This window comes from Neltuma alba, unplaced genomic scaffold, assembly GCF_004799145.2.
Source record: "Neltuma alba isolate B1F8T4 unplaced genomic scaffold, ASM479914v2 tig00013418_pilon, whole genome shotgun sequence".
In the NCBI taxonomy this organism is placed as follows: Eukaryota; Viridiplantae; Streptophyta; class Magnoliopsida; order Fabales; family Fabaceae; genus Neltuma; species Neltuma alba.
The window spans coordinates 16,636-32,913 of NW_021637671.1; the positions used below are offsets into that span (position 1 = coordinate 16,636).

The 16,278-nt window shown below is 35.7% G+C and overlaps 3 protein-coding genes across 9 annotated transcripts; 2 read left to right on the plus strand and 1 right to left on the minus strand.

Annotated features, from left to right (window-relative positions):
• The first annotated feature begins 804 nt into the window (after positions 1 to 804).
• LOC114737225 (uncharacterized) lies at positions 805 to 3,947 on the plus strand. Of its 3 annotated transcripts, XM_028925138.1 has the most exons (5): positions 805 to 1,124; positions 1,520 to 1,632; positions 2,871 to 2,968; positions 3,112 to 3,291; positions 3,438 to 3,947. In XM_028925138.1, the coding sequence occupies exons 1-4, from the start codon at positions 947 to 949 to the stop codon at positions 3,248 to 3,250; spliced, it is 528 nt and encodes a 175-aa protein (XP_028780971.1). In that variant the 5' UTR covers positions 805 to 946; the 3' UTR covers positions 3,251 to 3,291; positions 3,438 to 3,947. The 3 variants fall into 3 exon arrangements, with proteins under 3 accessions (XP_028780971.1, XP_028780970.1, XP_028780972.1); XM_028925137.1 differs by lacking the exon at positions 3,438 to 3,947 and having other exon boundaries at positions 3,112 to 3,407; XM_028925139.1 differs by lacking the exon at positions 3,438 to 3,947 and having other exon boundaries at positions 1,565 to 1,632; positions 3,112 to 3,407.
• A 2,173-nt stretch (positions 3,948 to 6,120) lies between these two features.
• LOC114737227 (uncharacterized) lies at positions 6,121 to 11,287 on the plus strand. 4 transcript variants are annotated; one of them, XM_028925143.1, is made up of 3 exons: positions 6,121 to 6,133; positions 8,320 to 8,440; positions 10,547 to 11,287. In XM_028925143.1, exon 3 carries the CDS (start codon positions 10,567 to 10,569, stop codon positions 10,924 to 10,926), a length of 360 nt encoding a protein of 119 aa, XP_028780976.1. In that variant the 5' UTR covers positions 6,121 to 6,133; positions 8,320 to 8,440; positions 10,547 to 10,566; the 3' UTR covers positions 10,927 to 11,287. The 4 variants fall into 4 exon arrangements, with proteins under 4 accessions (XP_028780976.1, XP_028780978.1, XP_028780977.1 ...); XM_028925145.1 differs by lacking the exons at positions 6,121 to 6,133; positions 8,320 to 8,440 and adding an exon at positions 8,620 to 8,661; XM_028925144.1 differs by lacking the exons at positions 6,121 to 6,133; positions 8,320 to 8,440 and adding an exon at positions 9,071 to 9,120.
• Positions 11,288 to 12,080: 793 nt separating this feature from the next.
• On the minus strand, positions 12,081 to 15,206 carry LOC114737226 (cyclin-dependent kinase inhibitor 3). Of its 2 annotated transcripts, XM_028925141.1 has the most exons (4): positions 15,153 to 15,206; positions 14,569 to 15,044; positions 13,068 to 13,247; positions 12,081 to 12,751 (listed from the first exon to the last, which is right to left on the minus strand). In XM_028925141.1, the coding sequence occupies exons 2-4, from the start codon at positions 15,033 to 15,035 to the stop codon at positions 12,682 to 12,684; spliced, it is 717 nt and encodes a 238-aa protein (XP_028780974.1). In that variant the 5' UTR covers positions 15,036 to 15,044; positions 15,153 to 15,206; the 3' UTR covers positions 12,081 to 12,681. The 2 variants fall into 2 exon arrangements, with proteins under 2 accessions (XP_028780974.1, XP_028780973.1); XM_028925140.1 differs by lacking the exon at positions 15,153 to 15,206 and having other exon boundaries at positions 14,569 to 15,085.
• Between the last annotated feature and the right edge of the window lie 1,072 nt (positions 15,207 to 16,278).

Sequence of the window (16,278 nt, forward strand, 5' to 3'; positions counted from 1 at the left end):
AGGAAAAAATTTAATTAGTAAGAAATTTTTTTGTTATTTCTTACTTAGAAACTTATCATTATATGCTCTTCAATTAATGGACTTTAGGGGATTAAATCTCTCATTGGAACCTAATTGCGATTCACCCGAGCATGAATTCAAACTTCTAGATGGAGCGAAAGCAATCTAAGGACGTCAATGTATCAAGCGTTCGAGGTATCTTAATTTAGAATTTCTATCTTATTTTTTTGGGTTTCTGGCAAAAAAAAATTTATTCTTTTGGGTTGGGGTCAAATCTAGGAAATCGCGCCAATGCCAGTAATGGACTTACCGCCTGCAACCCAGACCGGCCCAGACGGCCAGTCAGGTCACAACTCACAATCCAGATTGGGTTGATTTGTCGCGTTGGACGGATCAATGCACAATTGCACAGTTTATGCTACTTGCCGGCTCATATAAATACTAATTACTCCCTCCGTTTCTTATTATAAGAGACAAATAACCAAATTATGTTGTTCAAAAAAACAGTTAAAATTAGTTAAGAACAATCAATATATAAAAAGTATAATTTTTTTTTCTAAAATATCCTCATTAATAAGGAGAGAGAGCAATGGTAAATTATTTAAAAAAAGAGAAGTGGGAAGGAGAGAGAGTGTGAGTTGGAGACCATAAATATGGATAAAATACGAAATCAATACAAAAAAATAGAGACAACTTTTAAGTGTCTCTTATAGATAGGATCATGCTATAAGCATCAAATGATGTCTCTTGAGGAGGGAACGGAGGGAGTATTATTTACACACGGAATCGATACAGAATTATCGATGAATTATTGCAACAAGTTATCTTATAATGCGTATAATGATTTAAGTAACATGCATCGAATCGGATTCATCAACTCCTGTGCTCTGTACCAGCCGTGCTTTCCAGTTTGGAGTGGTGGCTGTAGCAGAAAACGAGGCGAGTCATGAACTGGTTTACTCGCAATCTTACATGGACTTCCAGAAAGACCGAAGCCTCAAATCCTCAGTCACAATCAAACTCCAAAGAGGAGGACGAAGACCAATTGTATGGGGTTACTGAGGATTTGATCAATTACACCAAGTCCTTCACGATTGATACATTTAAAAATTTCCCTCTCCAAGGTAAGCTTATTCTTTCTATCAGTATTCTCTGCCCAGTATTTTAGTTCCCAAATTCAGAAAATTTGAGAGAAATTATGAGGGGTTATTGACCATCTTTAGATTTCCAGTTGGGTAATGATGTATTATGGTCGATTCAGTACACAAGGCTGTCAATTTCGATAATTTCCGCTATCTAGATCGCCAACGAGAAAAATTTCTTTGATCTCCTTGTTGAGTATTACTGGCTTGCTTGGCTGTATAAAGAAAGGGAAACATTGGAGATTTAATAGTATCAATTTTCTGACGGTATAAATATGTTGTTTGTTAAACAAATGAATTGATGTAGCATGGCATTCCTAATAGAGAATCCTGTGATGATATTTATATTTTTCGTCTACTGATTGTATGTTGTCCAGATGAAGATGAAGCCACTAATGCTCAAGACACTTTAACGAATTCAGCCAGGATTAGGAACGATCTCTCTCAGTGGCAGGAGAGACATGCCACCCTCATACTCTCAAGAGTGAAGGTTTGTTTTCTCTTGTTCCTTGTGTTGTCGAGGTCTCTTTGTAATATTCTTGCTCATGATGCTGTACAATCAAATAGTGAATAATGTCGTTCATATGTAGAAAGAGTGGAATGGAAAGTTGGATTTTTCATCCGAATCCTATGTATTACAGTGTGATTTTAACAGCCCTTTACCTTGCAAATTTGATTCATGGAAGCGTCAATGCTGTGCTAGTCAACCAACATGGTTACAGGGCACAGGTCTGTCATTTAGACTGGCTTGAAGGCCAAGTATAATTATTAGCTCTGAGCTGCACTTCCTTGGCACTACTTGCCATTGCCATTGCCATGTATTTAAGCTGCCTTGATATCTATGATAGCATTCTTTGATATGATAGAGTTTCCCCCCACACACTCTTAAAAACCCTCCCTAAATTTCCTTCATAAACATCATTGTTGTTATATTCACGTGTCTGCTGATGACAAGTAGCAGACAAGACAAATATACATCTACAACGTGTTCTTTTTCTTACATGATTACCTTTGGCACAAATTATAGACCATTTGCGGGTAAAAGAGTAATTGAGCAAACATCCTCAGATTTTTCACGTTCTGCCGCAAAACGCAATTTGTGCCCTACACCGTTAGACTCAACCGCAGGCATCATTTTGGACCATGCCTTCAATAGGATGCTGAGCAGCAAATAAGGCAATCTTGTGCCACTGTAATAATCTGGTTTCTGGTTTTCTATTCTTGTTTGTGTTTTTCAACGTTGTTCAGGAGAAAAAGGTAGCAGAAAAAATGTCAACTTTTTCTTTACATCTTTGTTAATGGGATGGTGCGCAGATGGAGGATAGAAAATTAATATTTCTAATTTTCGATTTTCATGCTGAGATTGAAGTTCAGTTTACAATTATAATTATATGTTGATAGGATGGTCCAATTATGTTTTACTCCTCACATCCATTTGTGCATTGGTTAACAGGTTAATAGGTAACACACAGAAAATCACTCCAAATGATACCAATCGTTGAAAATAGTTAACAGCTGCTTCAATATAGGATACACTTAGGTTGAGTTCTTTGGATGCTTGCTTTGAGATTTTCTTATGAAAATGTTAGCACGAAGATTTGTTACTAATCATCATCTCATTGATTGTTGTAAAATAAAATATATAAAAAATCCCATGTCATAAAGTTATTGAGAAATCTCGCAATAAACACCTCCAAATTGCATCCAATTTCCTTAATTCTTTTACAGGAACTCTCTCAAATTAGATATAAGCTCTGCCCTGGCCGTTTGAAGGACAATCAATTCTGGAGCATATATTTTAAGCTTGTGAGGAGCCATGTAATCGAGTAAGTTCTGCAAATTTCTTGGAGGATATTTATATGATAGCATTTAGAGTTTATTATAACTTGAGCCCTCTGCATCACCAATTAAGTGAAAAAACCTGAGGCATCCACATCAATGATAGGAGATCTCTTTTACTGTCAATCAGATACGAGCTACGGGCAATACAACGGGAGAAACTAAAAAGGATGGCAGTGGAGGAAGAGCAATCTTTGGATAATAATGCAATCGAAGTTGAAATGTCAGAAACAAAGCATGGATCAATGATAGAAAGTCCACACTCATAGAAGGCAACCTTGACTTTTGCTTGCTACCATGAATAGATTAGGTGAGCATCAAATGTTTTTACTAAATCAATAGAACGAAGGATTGGTACTTCAAAAACTAAATTGTACTTGTCCGATAAGTATTAGATGCAATGCAGCACTTCAAATTACTCGATTATTTTGCTTCTCTTTGATTGTTGGTTGGAAGGTTATGCGCCCAAGGGGACTGTTGGTTGAGGAAGAAGCGGAATGATTATTCACGAGTAGGTTTCACTTGTGGCCTTCTGGTTATAACCCACATTGAGTTATTCCAGCTGGCTACGGGATCGAATCCGCAGTATCACTTGAAATACGGGAATTCTAAAGAGCAGGTTCCATCAGGTAGGTATTTCAGTTGTTTCTGGCTTATGATTTCCGCATAGTTAATGAAAGGTGCGTGATACCGAGCTGAACTGTTTCTCTTTGAGAACTTGCCACAAGTTCATACATGGTGCACCAGCGGGCTCGAATGGGTTGAACAACTTGTATCGACCCGCATTATCAGCTCTTTTGTGTATTAATGTTCATATTTGACATTAACATATCTACAACAATGTACCCATCAAAGTCCTTGTAACTTGGTAGTTGGTAGTATTGATGCTCTCGTGTTAGTAACAGGTTGTAGGTTCAATCCTAGTTGTAACTTGTACTGTTAGTAACAATGCCTGCCCCTTTAATTCAAAAAAAAAAAAAGACAATGTACCCAAAAAAACATATAGACAGCAATAATAGATCTTATTATAACTAGGCTACATGAATTGGACAACATGTATTAGATGGTGACTTAAGGATGCACCATAAAACATTTCATGTTTGGGTACACAAGGGAAAAAAAGAAGACTTTTTATACTTCATGAGATAATTTTTTTCATACATTTATCTCACATTTGGGGGGAAATTTCCTAACACATTTTGCAATGCGCTAGTAACACCTTGCCAGGTTAGGATAAGATCCAAGTAATGTGCTCGTAAGCACAAATGATAACAAGAAGTGGTGGTACTCTTAGCTATCAAATCAACTGATCATGAATGAAAAGAAAAATTCGTAACGTCCTTCTAAGCTATTGATAACAAACGACCATAACATGCGGGATTGGACAGAGACCTGGGATGTGGATGTCCAAGCGATTTTCATTCTATTAAAAATTATTATTTAGAAAAATCTATGTGAAAACTTATATTTTATAAAATTTTAAAGAAAATATTTTTAAAGTAATTTTCTTTTGCAAGAATAAAAATCAATGAGAACATTCAGAGTTTGAAAAAGGTTATACTATTCATAAATTGAGCTTAAAATAAAATTAATTACTACGTTTTTATGATATAAATGTAGATTGTTTGTTTATATTTTTTAAAATTACTTACAATTTAAACTCTCCTCTAAGGTTTTTTTTGTGGAAGAATTTACTATTATTTCAAGAAAGTGATATTTTAAAAAATTAATTTATACTATGGTACTTCTGACGCTTAATATAAGAGTTGGTTTGACTTTTAATTTGGTCTTAAATATAAGACTTTAATTCATTTTATTTTTCATATTTATTTTTTTTTTCAAAATAGTCTTTGTAATAGTTACATATATTAAATATTTTATTAAATAATAATTTTAACTAATACAAATGACCAGCAAAAACATTTTAAAAAATACAATACATATTTATTACAAATATGGGTACTCAATTTGGTCCTGTCCTTGTCCCAAAAAATTTTGGGACAGGACGTTCGATAGGGCCATCCAGTCTCAATCCAGTCTCGAAATATTTATTTTTTTAATTTATTTTTTATTATTTGATGTATTATGTTTTTATTATAATATATAGATATTAGAAATATTCTTTATATATCTTTTTTTAGTAGATCTTTAATACTATTTCCGGTCCTCATTATAAGAACTAGTTGATTAATTTGAGGAGATTAAAAAAACAAATTAAGTTAGTTATTTATAATAAATAGTTGTTGTCTTTCCTAAAATATCCTTGCTAATCAAGTGTATTAGTTAGAACTATCATTATTAAAAGGATTATCTTAGAAAAAAATATATAAATATTAGAGACAAAGTGGATGGAAGTCTTATATTTTTTACCAAAATAAAAGTCAAACAGGGTCTTATATTAAGGACCGGAGGTAATATATCTTTAATATGAAAGATATTATCAGTTTGTATTAAAAAAAATCGAAGATACTATCAGAGTAAATAGGAACAGCTCTGTTCTTCTTGTTCTCAGTTTTCTCTATCGCACCAATCTACTTTGGCTCCTCAGCCACTTGCATCATCGCATCATTCTCTGGCCACCAGTTTGCGCTGGTTCTTTTGTTCTTTCAAATGTGTGCTCGACGTCCCGGGATAGGACACTTTCGGGATGGGATGGAACAAAGATGGACTTGGTGTTTTTGGTACAGGACACAAGACGAGGTGTTTTTGGTACAGGGTGGGATGAGGTGTTCAGTCGGTTCAATCTGCCAAAGTGTCAATACTTTTATATATAATTAATTTAATTAATTTTTGGGAAAATGACACATAAAGAAGTCTGAAAATGTGAAATGTCAAAATAGAAAGCTTAGCAAGTGTATTGACAAATAGGGAAGTGTTGCCTGATCTGGCATTATGCAAATAGTGAGCAATTACCAAAAAGCCCTTCTGTCAATCAAAGTTTGAAAACACAGAGAGAGAGGCGCGAACTGCCACTCATGCTTTCGGCTTCTCGCTTCCACCATCCTCGTTGCTGCCTTAAAAACACTAGCAAGTTGGATAGTTGATGACCCCGAAATAGTGTGTGTAAAAAAGTAGAGGAGTTTGAAGTGGAAGGGTGTGCTGTTTGAAGGGCGAATGTGGTCACGTCTATCTGACTGTATAGAAGGATGAAGGTTGGCGCTCGGTGATTCACTATTGCAGTTAACAAGCATCAGCGGTATTTTACTGAGGTAAGTTTAGGCATTTAAGTTTCATCTCATGGTCGACGTTTCTGGGTGAATAGGGGAAGCAATAATTAGGCAATATTTAGATATGACGCGATGAAATTTGTGAGTGACAGGAATGGTAATTAAGGGTTTATGCTGAGTCTCTATGGCATGCTATTTGTTTTTTTATAACGAAATTGAGAATTGTGACGTTAGGAAAAAATGGGTTTTCAAATCAGTAGGAAAATTGTCTGATTGATTGAAAAGATTATATGAATGAACTGGAAATGACAATAACATACTGGTAAATGACTATGAAGGAACTTGAAATGACTATATTCATAGTAATAACCTTATTGTCTAATTGACTAGAAAGATTATATGAACTAATAGGAAATGACAATAACATACTGGTAAATGACCATGAAAGAACTGGAAATGACCATATTTATAATAGTGACCTTACTGTCTGATTGATTGGAAAGATTATATGAACGAATTAGAAATGACAATAACATAGTGGTAAATGACTATGAAGGAACTTGAAATGACCATATTCATAGTAATGACCTTACTGTCTAATTGACTGAAAAGATTATATGAACGAATTGGAAATGATAATAATATACTGGTAAATGACTATGAAGGAACTTGAAATGACCATATTCATAGTAATGACCTTACTGTCTAATTGACTGAAAAGATTATATGAACGAATTGGAAATGATAATAATATACTGGTAAATGACTATGAAGGAACTTGAAATGACCATATTCATAGTAATGACCTTACTATCAAACTGTAATAGCCATATTGGTAATGACAATGAATTAATTGGAAATGACCATATTCATTGTAATGACTTTACTATCAATTTGTAATGACTATTGGTAATGACAATGAATTAATTAGAAATGACCATATTCATAATAATGACCTTACTGTCAGTCTGTAATGGCCATATTGGTAATGACAGTGAATTATTTGGAAACGACCATCATCATCAACTTACACGACCAGATTAGGGTTTGACACATTCATGCTTATAATTTGCAACAAAACACTCATTTTTTCCTGTCCACACTAATGTTTCATTTTCTTAGAATCAATCCACTCCATCATTCGAATCTCCCTTTAACATTATGCCTTTATCTAATACTAATCATTCTGACCTATTTGTGACACCATCAAATCCCTCCCTCAGTGTTTTTGCTTCCCCATGCATTCACCCTTTGATCACCGTCCTTCCTCACAGTTTCTATATACCCACACCATCTCCCTGCTTTGCCACCCTCTCAACCTCAAAATTAGCCCCACATCAATGACATTGTCATCCAATAGGAAGAGGAACATCAACCAGTGCATAAAGGAGACGGAAAAAAGAGAGAGAAGAACAATATAGTCACTGAATACTAACCTCATTTGCTTACTTCATTCAACTCTTGCTTCACACATTCATGCTGCCATGTTCATGGTTCCTTCAAACTTTTTCCTCTAGCTCCCATCACAACTTTCACCGCTCCACCAGTCATTTTTCCTATTTGGGCCATGAAGGGTTTTTTGATAATTGCTCAACATTTGCATAATCTCCAACCAGGCAACACTTTTCTATTTGTCAATATATTTGCTAAGCTTCTTATTTTGGCATTTCATATTTTCAGGTTTTTTTATGTGTCATTTTCCCTTAATTTTTTAAAAATTAGTTTAGAAATAAAGATAAATAATAATTTTGATAAAAAATATCCAGGATTTTTTGCTTTTGGAGAAGAAATTGTTGTCTTAATTTTTTTAAACCCTAAACCCGGACGGCTTCGTCTTCGTTAGGGGATAGGATGTCCATTAGCCTGTGGCCTGTGGCCTATATTAACCATCAGAACAGGCTCAGGCCTGTGAAATGGCCTGTTTATCTTATCAGGCCAGGCTCAGGCCTGATAATCAGCCTTTTAAGCCTGTTAGGCGGCCTGAGCCTTTTTTTTTTTTTTCCCTTAGGATTAAAATTGTAATTTTATAGGGGTGAGAAATTTACCCTAAGTCACTCGGTCTCCCCGCTGCCGTCCCCCGTCTCTTCTTCAATCTTCAGTTCTTCGGCTTTGGACGGTCCCATTTCATTTTCGGCTCTACAGACTACGCTTCATCCTTCCAGCCCAAACAGCGTACAGTGGAAGTTCCAGGCTTCTCTACTCTCTGGTCGGCGCTCGGCAACAGAAAATAGCAGACGGCAGAACTCAGAAGGTAGTCGACGGCGGCGCACGGGCTGATAGCGGCACATTCAGGTACCCACTAGCTAATCGCACACGCTTCCCTTCCTCCCTTCTTCTTCCATTTTGTTCTTCGGTTGATCGCTGCGTTTTTGATTCCATCATAGATATAAATCTGCTGCCTCTGCATTTTCGATTCCGTTTGAGCTTCTTCCTCCGGTTTGAGCTTCTTCTCAACGCTTCTTGGTCGGTACGTCGTAGCCAGCTCCGCCTGCTCTCATCTCAGCCACACCTCTGTGAGTTCCTCGCCATCTTTCTTCTGTCCTCTTCTTTTTTTTCACCATCGCAGCTCTCAATTTAATGGTCATGACAAATAGTTCGATGCATTGTATAGATAGATGCAGATGTTTAATGTATGATGGGATTTTTCTTGAATTAAAATCCTTCTCCTATACACTATCTCCTTTCCGTACCTGTTAGCGCTCATGTTTTCTCTTTATTAGCGATTTAATGTTACTCTCATTGGAGCTTCCCATAGTGATTTCAATTTTGCATATTACCACCGACAGATCCCCCTTCTTCGGCAGAGTTCGGCGTTCTTATCTACTGTTCGATATTTAGCTTCTTCCCCGTCCGACATTCGCGTCTGTCGTTCATGCGTCGTCCGTCTTTGCCTTTCTTCCTCTCCCTATCACCGTATTTCATCGTCGTTCCTTGCTCTTGGCCGTTCGTGCTCTTTGGAGTGTTTGCAAAAAGTGAGTTCCGGATAGTTCCTTTCAACTCTCCGCTGATCTTTCATTCTCCCTTGGTTTGAGAGTACCGATCGCAATGTGTTCTATTGGTTATTGTTGTGATGAAAATAAGAACCTGTTTAATATTTTTATTCAATGGACAAGGGATGGTGAGTTGAATGTTATAAATTTTATCGTCTTCTTTTCTCTTTGCAATGAAGCTTAGTAGATTTGTTAATTTTTTTTGTTTAATGCTTTGGGAAGTTATACTATACCACTTGCCTTCCTTCTTGACTTATTTGCCCAGTAAGAATTGATCTTTCTTTATATGTGTTTTAACTGAGAGAAATGTGCTTACTGGGATCTCATCTTATTATTTGTTATGTATATGGTTTTAAACATGTAAAACACTCAAGATTTTGCTCTACAACTCAAGCCAGCAGGAAGTGAAATTGCACTGGTTTGAAGTAAAGGCACACTTGTGATGCATACCTTTATGCTTGTACACAGTTTCGGCCTAATTTCTGTCTTCCGCGTGCTGGTAATTTGTGTTTGATTAGCTAAAAGCAATTGAAAATGGAAGCAGATGTTGATCATCCATGATATTATGGTAAATGGCCTGGGGAGAAGGAAGATCCTGTTCTATTATTAGAGAGTGAAAGAAAACTAGAAAAGGGGCACAGAGGATTTAGTCGACAACAAGGTGGAGTAGAAGTGAGATGGAGTGTTCAAATATTGAGTGTGACTTATTCATGATGACTTGGAGCTTTTTGATGTTATTGACTATCTTGATGATGGCAAAAATAGAGAAGGGGGCGATTATAGGGATTGTAATAGTACTCTTGGAGATGGGGAGCCACCAATAGCTGGTATAGACTTTATAGGCTATTTTGTCGGTGTTTGATAAACACTATTTATATGATATTGGAATATCATACGTCTGCAAGTTATAAATTTGTTGAATCTAGTGCTTAAGCTTAACTTTTAATGCCAGTGGTTGTATCATGTATGCATATATAGATTTAATGGAGACTTCATTTAGTATGTAAAAGTGGTGGTTTTAGCCTTCATTGCACAGAATGTCAGATGCTTTACATTAAAATCTCTGTCTCGATTCCCTTGCATTCGTGGTTTACTATTGGTAGCATTTGCATTTCACGTTCTTCTATCATAATGCTTCAAGATATCCTTTTTCCACTTTCATATACACAAACGTACATATCCTTATTTTTTGTTGTGGTAGCAATTCTCATGTACACTGATGTTTTCTAGATTAATTTTCTGCACACATGATGTTTATAGCTTTAGTTTAACTTGTCCATTTCCATGTATGTACTTTTAATGATACCTCTGGATCTGGCTGTAAGAGTAGCTGTTTCATTTGCCTTTAAATAATAGGATGCTTGAAATGGTGGTTACTTATGCAATGATCTTATATGATCAATGACAGAACATCATTGAAAGAGGGGCATGGCAACAAAACCAAAAGAGGAAAAGAAGCAAGCAACAAATTCAACACCTGTCCAGAAAACTGATGAGGACCATGTAGCTGCAGGTCCTTCTGCTGGTTTGATGGAAACTTTAGAAAATCAGTATCACAAAATTAAAGAGCACGCGGAAACGTATCCTTATGTGTGGGGTTCCTATATTGTTGTATATGGTGGCTTTGGTCTCTGGACTGCCTACCGATGGAGAAAGCTTCGCAAAACTGAGGACAGAGTTCGAGGTCTTCAGGCAAGGCTTAAGCAGCTTGTTGAAGCTCAGGAATCTTCTGCTACTTCTGCCATGGCTGAGAAGGCTCCGTCTTCTTCTGAAAAGCCTGCTAGGTAGCCTGCAATATCACCCTTAAATAGTTAACTGCCAACTACGTTATATTTCCATGATCATTGGGGATGCCTCATTGTAAAAGAATTTTGTTTTTGTCTAACTACATCAGCTGATTCTTTTCCCTATGGACTACACTAGAAGATCTGAATTTACAATAATATCTCATAAGTTGCTCTTTAACCTTCTGTGACGATTATTCGGCACAATTGTTTGTAGCATTTCACCATGTACTGTAATTTGTTCAAGGGGAATTAATTTTGGTAGGCAGCATATTTCAGCTGTGAACTTGTATAGTGCATGTTTTCTGCTATATAACTGAAATTTGGTTATCAGTTCAAATTCATTTGGGTTGGTTTATCGAGCATGTTGACTAATTGGTGTTGATATGATATTTGAAATTATTTGAAAAAGAATAGTGACCCTTATGCCTACGAGGTTATTGCCTCGAATATTCATAATCACACGGTAAAGTCTCTACCATTCGTGACAGGAGAAGATGCAGATATTTCATATTGAATTGACATAAAAAGGATATCATTATTAATATTTATCTTGTTTTATATTCGGTTAGGATAATTCAAGAACAATAAAAATATGGGGGATAAATATGATATGATTAAAAATTAAGAGACCGAAATTAAATGGCAATCATTGAGCGCAAGTTAGACAAGATTCGAAAGCGGGTGCTAGGTTTCCAGGTTGAAGACACTGTATATGGATCAGCACTTAGAGAACTTTGGTTGGATTTGCAAAAACGACTTTGGTTAGATTTGAGTTTAATGCAACTTTTGTTGGGGATTTTTTTTTTTTTTTTACACCATGCAGTTGTTGAAAAAGACAAGTATTGTCATGTAGTATTAACATTAGTAATACATGAGTGTTGGCCCTCATTGAAGCAATTATAGACACGAGGTCTAGATTGACTCTGCATGAACACATTACAGATCACACTAATTTATAGTGTTAATTGCTAATGTCATATCTATCTTTTTAAGTATTTGAATGTAATGGGATCATATCTGAGAATTGCCTCACTTAAACGAAAGAGAATATCAGATATTAAAAAAAATTTGAGAAACTGGATTGCAATTAATTAATTAAAAGACATTCGTTGAATTTTTGTGCAGTTCGGACGAGCAATAGTGAGATAGTCGAGATACGAAAACGCAATGCTAAATTTCCAGGTTAAAGCCCACACAAAGATTGCAGTTCTTGACATTGAATCCTCTACTTCACGAAGGTTCATTCCTACGCCTAATTATGAACAAACAAGTAAAGAAATTACATTAACTACAAAAGCCTACATCTAGATAAACCCCCACAAATTCCAAGTCCCAATGGACATCAGATCCTTCCCTTTTTCCTGATGAGGTAGGGCTTCCTTCAATTATCTTGTTGGTTAGCAATTAGAAGTAAACCTACATGTTGCTAAGTTACATCTTTTAAGCTCATCTTGAAATCCATAGATGGGAAAATTACATCAAAGACAATGCAGATTTTGTAAATTCTAAATCAAAAGATTTTGAAAACTATAATTACTTTTAGAAAAAACTCAAAACATTATCAAATTTTAAGAAAGTTACCCTTCAATCTTATGTACATTATAATTTTGATTGACTTTAGCAGTAACTTCCCCAAAATTTAATAATAATTTTAGTTTTCAATAATGATTATAGTTTTAAGATTATTTAATCTAAAATTTACAAATCCCATTTCTTAGAGCAATTTTCCCTCTACGCAAGCCCCAATAGGCTTGGTCTAGTGAAGTACTTGGACCCACTCATACCGACCTGGGAGAGGTACATCATTCACAACGTCAAAGTTATACCTGCAAAATAGAACCCATATTACTTACTTTCATAATTACATAAGACAAAACTTGAAAGGGAGAAACAGCAAATAAAAAGAAAAGAAAAATAGTATGCAACTATAATTAGTACATTAAATTTATGCCATAGGATAAAGATTGCTTCTTGTCAAGAAACTGTTTTTCCTTTTAAATAAAGTGATTGCAGATTTTTTTTTTTGGCCGAAGTGATTGAAGATTTGAAGTCGTAATTTGAAGGATAAAACGTAACTCTCCAAAAGAAGTGGGTTTCTTTTTTTTTTTTGGGGGGGGGGGGGTAGTGATAAAGGCAGAATACTTCTCCATAAAGATTCTGTGTTGCTGCTTCTCTGCAAAAGCAAAGAACTCTTCCATCTCGTAAGCCGTTGGAATATTCCTTGGCACGTGTTCGCATGCAATCTGCTTTGTGGTTGATGCAGGGGTGCTCATAGTATTAGAGTCCCATGTTAAACTACAAGGAGGGCTATCCCCTGTACTCCTGTTTAACCACACAAAAAAATGCCAACCAAAAATCAGTGCCTAAAATGCTAAAAGAAAAAAAGCCCAGTCAACAAAATAGGAAGAGAAAAAGATTAAAGTGCTTCCAGCAACTTTTAATGTTGGAAGTTACTTGACCTTCTCTTCCTCATTGTTGTGTAATTCTTTTCTTTGCTAAATACAGGGATTTAAATTAGTTAAACATGACTTGCTTATAAATAAAACTATTGGCCTAGAGAATCCAAAAGTTTCTGCACCAGAAATCTGTGTGATGCTAGCTGACAGCATAACATGTCACTTGATATTTATGAGAATTGAAAAGTGAACATCTTTCCCCTACAAAATCTGTTCAAGTTGAAACTAAAGACAAGTAGCTATTCTAAAAAAGTATAGCTAGCATTTAATGGGACAGGGTCTGACACAGTGGGCTCAAACGTTAGAGAAAAGATACAGAGCAAGAGACGGCCAAAATCTTTCACATTCATTACAAACAACAAGGACAATCAAGGTGAAAAACATGATGGAATCACAACAGAAAGTCAGAAACAACTACCTAGATTTCTTTGACTAAATTATTGTTTTCAATTTTTGAAAAATATTAATATCTTTCCTTCGGTACTTCAAAACGCTAGTCTCCTAATTTAATCCTTCAAAAGTATGGTTAAAAATAATTGCAGGTTTGCAACACATTAATCAGTCCATTTCACTGGTTCCACTCCACTGGAAAAGATAAAACTTCCTTAGAAAGGATCAGGGAAGATGCAACTAGCAGCAATAAATAACCCTTCTGAGAACTGGACATTGTTGCAGAACCTCTCACAGGTCACAAATGCTAAAAATTTGACCGACCCTTGTGACACTGTCCCTTTCCTTCGTGCTCAGGTTACAAAGATTTTAGAATGCAGTAATCAAATGAAAGCGAAATAACATAAAACAAAATTTCAGACTGAGACCACACATCAGACACACAAAAAAAGTCATGGTAAGCCTTTATGCTAGTAAAATTAAACATTAATCTTCAAGAAATCATTTTCCCCTCTATTTATTGTTGTTTGTACTTTAGAATCTCAAGAAAAAAAGCCAATTAATGGCCAAAAAACATACACATAGAAAAGAAGAGAAAAAAATTACACGATATACACAAGAAATGGACAAGTAAATCTAGCGACTCTTCGCCTAGAAAGTCAGGAAGGAGTAAGCCTCAATTATCAAAAGCAGCATTAAAAAAAAAAAAAAAAAGAGTACAAACCTTCAGAGAAATTAGTGAAAGAAAACTCGGGAAAATGAAATTTCAAAGGCGAATTTAAGAAGCAATATAGTACCTGTCTTTATCTTCAACATCTGAGACATTTTCTCCGAACGAACTCTCAACACACATATCAACATCTTCCTCATCGTCAGTTCCCTTCGCAATTTCCCCGGCAAAATGCCCCTTCTCATTAATTAACGACACTGGTTTCACCGAACTTTCTCTCACCTTCGAATTCGCAATCATGCCACGACAATTAGAGTTAGGACTTCCTCTGCAACAGTTGCCGTGAGACTTCGGCGGTGACGGCGGTGGCTTCTTGCTGCCGACCATTACCTTCCGGAGGCGCCGGCTTCGGAGTTGGAGGTAGGAAAAGGAAGACCCATCAGCATCCATGGGTGAGGAAGACGAAGATGACTTGCAATGGCTCTGTAATGCAAGGGTTTTGGCTCTGGTACGAACGCCCAGTGAGGACTGAGTCGGAACCTTCACGACGGCAACATCACCTGCGATTTTCGATTTCTTCATGTACTTGCCCATAGTGAATCTCTGAGAGCAAAAAGTTTCATGCATGAAGAGGGTGAGAAGAATGATGCAGCGAAACAGCTTGATGTAAGTGTTGGCAGAGAGAGAGAGAGAGAGAGAGAGAGAGCGCACCTAATTCTGTGTCTTGAGAAAAGGTAGGGCAGGGGAAGATGGTGAGTTAGGGTTGGCGCCATACGGGGGGACAGGGGCCTCTATAAATATACAATAACTCTAATAGAACTATAAATATAAATATATTACAAGGAGACACCTTGGTATATTCCCTTTTTTTTAAAGGACCCTTCAATAAAAAACTTAAAAAAATAAAGGACAAAATAAATAAAAAAAGATACCACAACCAATTAAGGTTGAATTTAGCAGAAAAGGATTTATCATAATATAATAAATCAAAATTTAAATACTCGTTAAAATATGTGTCAATAGGATTTCAAATGGGATTGTTTTTAATTAAAAAAAACACATACCTCTAGGAGAAGAAGAAAGAAGGACACCTTGGATATTCTCTTTTTTTTTTTTTTTTCCCTTGCCAAGCCTTGGGATATTCTCTATGGGCAGAATATAAAGTTTGAGGTAAATTATATTATAATGTAGGAAATTCACAAACAAAATCCTGATATGAAAGTCATTTGTGAGTAAGTCCTCCTTTAATTTGCTTGATTTATTTTTTTGAAGTCAAAAAATGGATAAAAGCCCATTTTTTGTCCTTTAATTATTTCATGAGAAGCATCGGTTATTATAAACTATGTATTGAAATAATAACATTATTTTTCAATTGTCGAAATCGTTGTGATATCATCTCTTAGTTATTGGACATTGATAATTAACCATTAACTTGAAGTTAATTTTTATTCAGCTAAAAAAAAAACTTCAAGTTAATTTTTGATTAGAAAGTATTTTTACCCTTAAATTATTTATGGATGAGTATTTGACGCCTAAACTTTGTTGGCAAAAAAAACTGACATGGTAAAATTTAGAGGAAAAAGACATAAAAAATGATTTTTAAATTTCAAAATCCTCAAATGGTCACTTAAATAAGTAAAATTTCAGTTTAGGTATAAGTAACCAAATTGGAATTTACAAATTTGCTGAAATAACCATATTGCTTTTTTTTTTTTTAAAAAAAAAAAACCAAGCACCCTCAATGGCCAGCCAGTTGCCGAAGCTTCAGCGGTGCCTCTGGCCCCCGAAGTTAAGGTGGGTCACCGTCATTGGAGCTTTGGTAACTGGCCAATGACCT